Genomic DNA, 6,000 nt, shown 5'->3' on the forward strand with positions numbered 1-6,000 from the left:
TAGAATTTTGAGATTATGATTTGAACAAAAAAAATGAACTCTGAGGATCTTATAGTGAAGTGAACAGTGAAATTATTGTCGGTAATTATATGGTTATTAGGTTTGCGATCGATAATTGCGACTCGGGGAGCTTCGAGGTGACCGTTTCATTTTTTTTCTTGCACCGCAAGCGAAATTTAACGCGACAGGAATAAATGCCTTGGGATGACTCGTGGGTGATTTCGGCTTCGGACTTTCCTTATCGGTCTTCGAATTTCCATCGTCCCTACTAAAAAGGCGAGACTGAATAGCGTACAGGTGTTCGTCGCCGACACTACGCGAGTCCTCGATTCTCCTCTCCTATTTTGGTCTCCCGTTCCTTCGGATGTGTCCCATGAAATACCCGATAAAATCACCGGCCAGAGACACGTTCCCGGTTTCCCTCCACGTCCGTACCGATCGCGCTTTCGCTTCTGTCTCTTCGATGGAAAATGCGTGGATCTACAATGCCCATCACGTTCCGAGGGAAACGTTCCTTCGGTTTTGTTGTAATAGTTACACCACCCGGGGCAGCCTTCATATCAGCGTTTATTTCCGCGCATCTCGTCCCGGCTTATCACACAGAGACTCCACTCTTCGTTAAACATTACTTTCTAAGCCTCGGCTTGGTCGTTGAAAACCTTTAAGACCAGCACCAAATCGAGACAAATGCAATATTGATTAATTTTACGTTAATTTTTATCATCCAACATTCAACCGCCCTTAAAGGATGTCCAGGGTCGAGGGGCGGTTCACTTAAAAATTAGTGAAAACTATTTCCTTCTTTGAGAACCGGTTGCTTTTTATTCCACATGTTAAATAATGCCATTTGGTAACAAAGGATTGCTTTTGATTTCACGTGTCAAACAATGTTATTTGGTAACGAGGGACGATTGGCTTCAAAATTGGGACATCGTTTCTGGGATTTTCAACGATATCCAGTCATTCTTTTTCTTGCGATTTCCAGATGATTTCGAGAATTAAGATTCACGTGATTTTGAGCATTAACATTCACATGATTTTAAGTATTAAAATTCACGTGATTTTAAGTATTCAAATTCACGTGATTTTAAGTATTCAAATTCACGTGATTTTAAGCATTAACATTCACATATTCTCGAACATTAAACGTCACGTGCTTTTGAGCATTAAAATCCACGTGATATTGAGCATTAACATTGACGCGATTTCGAATATTAAAATTCTCATGATATTAAGCATTAAAATCGACGTGATGTTGAGCATTAACATTCACATCCATTCGAGCATTTGAATTAACGTGATTTTGAGCACTGAAATTCACATGATTTTGAGCATCAACGCATATTATCGAGTATTAAAATCCACGTGATTTTTAGTATTAACATTCACATATTTTCAAGCATTAAAATTCACGTGCTTTTGAGCATTAAAATCCACGTGATATTAAGCAATAAAATTCAGGTGCTTTTGAGCATTAAAATCCACGTGATATTAAGCAATAAAATTCAGGTGCTTTTGAGCATTAAAATCCACGTGATATTGAGCATTAACATTGACGCGATTTCGAATATTGAAATTTTCATGACATTAAGCATTCTAATCGACGTAATTTTGAGCATTAACGTTCACATACATTCGAGCATTAAAAGTCACGTGCTTTTAAGCATCAAGACCCACGTAATTTTGAGCATTAACGTTCACATACATTCGAGCATTAAAAGTCACGTGATTCTGAGCATTAACGTCCCCGCGATTTCTAATATTAAAATTCTCATGAAATTGAACATTAAAATCTACGTGATTTTGAGCATAATATCGAGGATAAAAATCCCCGACTTCCTAGGTGAAGAACCCCTCGTGTCAGATTCAGACAACAGCGCATCTCCGCGAATTCCCAGCGGCCGAAAACGGGTTAAAATCTGTTAAACCGCGATTTCTAATATTAAACATCTCATGACATTAAGCATTAAAATCTACGTGATTCTGAGCATAATATCGCGGATAAAAATTCCCGACTTCCTAGGTGAAGAATCCCTCGTGTCGGATTCGGACAACTGCGCATCTCCGCAAATTCCCAGCGGCCGAAAACGGGTTAAAATCTGTTAAACCGCGATTTCTAATATTAAACGTCACATGACATTAAGCATTAAAATCTACGTGATTCTGAGCATAATATCGCGGATAAAAATTCCCGACTTCCTAGGTGAAGAACCCCTCGTGTCAGATTCGGACAACTGCGTATCTCCGCAAATTCCCAGCGGCCGAAAACGGGTTAAAATCTGTTAAACCGCATGAAAGCTGAAAACAAAGGATTACTCACCACCCCCTGGAGGCACTGTCCTTATATTCCGACACCGAAAATCCGAACATGGAGTTCTTCTCCTGGCGATACATGGTGAAGTGCCTGGTCTCCACGTTGAAGCTTTCGACGCCAAAGCCGGCCAGCAGGGCCAACAGCCCTACCAGTAAATTCCCGATCCACATTTCGAAAGTTCACTTTAAACCTTTGATGAAATTCTCGTGACGATTAATTAAATTACCGGCTCCTCTTGGGTCCTCGGTTTTTCGAGGCGACGTGGGCTTTTGGACGAGTGTCATTTATCGCCAGTGGGTCGAGCTCGTGGACGCGGTGTTCGGCCGAGTCCTCAGGACTCGCACGCCTTCGGGGAGGACATGTGCCTGATGGTCTTACAGGACCCAAGTCACACACGGGAAGCCTTGACGATCTCGGCTTGACGGACGGCCGCGGACAGACTGAGTGGAAGTCCGTTCTTTCAGCTCCGAGTGGCTCCCACCCACCACCGGTTCAAAGTTAACCGGGCTATCGCGGGACGCTGTATAGGCACTTTGTGTACGCCCGGTCTATACACTGCACTGTACCCAGAGGGTGTACACCCTAGATATTACATAACTGAATTGGGTATTTCCTGTACCCTCTTAGTGGTCCTGGAAACCGATTTTTAAATTGTTTAAGGTGAAGTGAAACCCCCTTCAAATCAGTCGATTTAAATACACCTTTTTTTTAAGGATATTAGATCAAACTGTCCGAAACATTGACACATCACTCCTGATCGTCTAAGAATTGTCCTGTCACATTCAAAGATTTGGATTTTTAGAAAGAAATATTTTAACTTAGCCCACACCAGAACCAAAATGCCGTCGAGCTCTCATATTTCGATCAATATACAATTATCGAAGGCTCTGATATGAGAACCGAAAGGGTCAGGACAATTTTACGACGATTTAGAACACTCTGGTAGTCGACAAACTCGCATTTGAACGGGATAAAGGCAAAAAAAGTGTTGTATGCGCTTCTATGCTAAAACGATGGTAATACGAGGTCTCGGAGTGAAAATTTAATTGACCTGGAAATCACAGATGGCGCAGGGGGTCCCTCTGCAGTCAATTAGGGCCCCGGAAAGCTTAATCCAGAGGATTTCTGGAGTTTTAATTCGATTTCTTTATAATTATTGTACAAAAACGACAGGTGGAGTATGCCATTTGATGCAATACCCAATATAATTTGACACAGCTGTCGATATAAAAACGAACGTCGGCAACATAGGCATTTAAAAAAATCATCTTTATCGACGTCGATCAAGTTCCTCGACGTGTTTCACTTCACCTTAAGGCTGAGAAGCGGGGTAAATACGAATCTCTGCGGATTTTCTCAACTTCCATCCCCTTAACCCCTTGCCTTACGATTTAAATTCCAATAGCGCGTGCCATGAACAACAAAAATGTCGGTCATGCATCGAGCCATTTTCACGGTTGGCTGAACGTTCAAAGACTCACACGTCTCTTGTACATTTTGTTTAGGTTTGGCCCGATTGATATATTACGTCTCTCACACGTTTTCTTCACGTTTGGTCCGATTGATATGCCACGTCTCTAACAAGACATTGTAGGTGAAGAGGTTAAGGGGATATGAAAATGCGATATATACGTAACAAGTGAAAATATTTAAAAAAATTTTCCTGCAAACTCGCTGCGCCGAATTGTCTGAAACTTTAACACGTGATTACGGAGGCCCTAAGGAAATTTCTTTTTTCGAAATATATTTTGTATCTATCGGAGAAGAACCAAAAAAAGATATTCTCTTCTCGAAAGATGAAATTTCACGGGCAGCGCGTTATTCCTTAGAGCCTTCATTAATCACGTGTTAAAGTTTTAGATAATTTGGTGTACCCAGTTTGGAGAAAAGTTTTATAAACATTTTCACTTTTTGTTATGTATATATCACACTTTCGTACCATTTTAAGCACGATGCATATTCATGTGCTATTTCGTATTTTTTGTATATATACCCAGAAATATAAACTCGGTTTACCTTGAAACTTCGACATTCGAATTGTAATCTTACAAAGGAATACAAAGCATGTTTACGTTAATTATTTGCGACAACGTAAACATTTCAGGGAAATTAATTTTGTAAAAAGTCACGCACAGATTTGGAGATATTAATGGAAGTTGTAATTACTTTTAACTTGGTGAAGCTTAGAAATATCGAGTATTATTTGAAATTTGTCTGAATTTCATTTGATTCAGTCTAGCTTATTTTGTTAGGTTTTTAATAACCCGTAAAGATGTATTTTCTTTCTTCTAAAATATCATACTTAAGTTAATGATTTGCGACAACGTAAACATTTCAGGGAAATTAATTTTGTAGAAAAGTCATGCACAGATTTGGAGATATTAATGGAAATTGTAATTACTTTTAACTTGGTGAAGGTTAGAAATATCGAGTATTATTTGAAATTTATCTGAATTTCATTTGATTCAGTCTAGCTTATTTTGTTAGGTTTTTAATAACCCGTAAAGATGTATTTTCTTTCTTCTAGAAAATGGTGTAGGGGTTTTAAAGGTGAGCCATCACGCGAATGTTGTTTTAAATATGTAGACAATGGATTTTTACGAGAAATGTCAGGCTTTCGGGTCGCAAACTCTTGACTTTTCGACAGTCCAGACTGCATCTGTTAGCCATCGGTCGAATCGGCGAGGGGTGCATAATTCGCAGGGGAACTCAAGGGAGCGAAAAGTTTGCTGACCATATGACTCGCTTAAGGTCCGAGGGGACACGCGAAGATTTATAGCCTGCTTGCCTTGACGCCGGTCCTGCACGAAAATATTCGATCCGTGGACACATGGGAACATCATGTCAACGTAACAAATTTAGTCTCTCCACTGAAGAAACAGTTAAAAAATGATACCCCCGAAATACGCGTTAATGTCCGTATTACATCTTATTCCAGCCATAAAATGAGAAATGAATATATATTACTTCGAAGAAATGACAGTAACACAATCGTAAGATTATTTCCATTCTCAATAAATCTGTAGAAAGTTGTTTACCTTGCTTCATTGAAACAGATATTCGTTAATCTGTTTATTGCTGTACTTCTTGGTATGAGATGAATACTCGTTTGTTACATTTGCTTAACTTTTATAGGATAACAAAGATGATTCGTTATTTCTGTCTCTTTAAATTGATCAGTAGTTAGTGAAAAAAATAGTGGCGCCATCTATCCAGGAATATAGAAACTGTTGACCAAATTGTCCCACAATGATGTGGCTCTATCTGGTGGGGTCAACGCAAACTGGTCGCCGGGGAGTTTACCTTCACTGCCGATCTCTACGGTTGGTAAGACCGCGAATTCGAACAAGAAACTTCTGAATTGCCGTCAGAAAATAATTTTAGTTCGGAAAGTAAATTGTTCCCTAGGGGTACGCCCGACTGCCCACGATTACAAAAATGTTCCTTTAGGATTCAAATTAATTAGACCGCGCTTAGGAATCCGGATAAATGTGCAATAACTGCCCATGATGATTTTACCAAAAATGGCTGCTTCCAGGTGATCCACCTAAATCTGCAAAGGGGCACAAAAGTACAGGTAAAACGGAACATTGAAGAAACACCAGTAAGTCGCCAGATTCTCCGAAGTGGCCCATCTAAAGCTGAAAGGAAACACGAAGGCACAAACGAAACCATTGGAAAGCGAG

General features: G+C 39.9%; 1 protein-coding gene across 2 annotated transcripts in view; it reads right to left on the reverse strand.

The window, feature by feature from the left end:
- The window catches only part of LOC105700658 (integrin alpha-PS2), a 77,954-nt gene extending 75,215 nt beyond the window's left edge, over positions 1-2,739 (reverse strand). For both annotated transcript variants that reach the window (XM_012426711.2, XM_012426710.2), the window contains exon 1: positions 2,321-2,739. In XM_012426711.2, coding sequence (XP_012282134.1) covers positions 2,321-2,484 — 164 coding nt within the window. In that variant the 5' untranslated portion in view covers positions 2,485-2,739. The remainder of the gene's footprint in view (positions 1-2,320) is intronic.
- Positions 2,740-6,000: the final 3,261 nt, after the last annotated feature.

This window comes from Orussus abietinus, unplaced genomic scaffold, assembly GCF_000612105.2.
Source record: "Orussus abietinus isolate OABI.00-Male unplaced genomic scaffold, Oabi_2.0 scaffold93, whole genome shotgun sequence".
NCBI lineage: Eukaryota > Metazoa > Arthropoda > Insecta > Hymenoptera > Orussidae > Orussus > Orussus abietinus.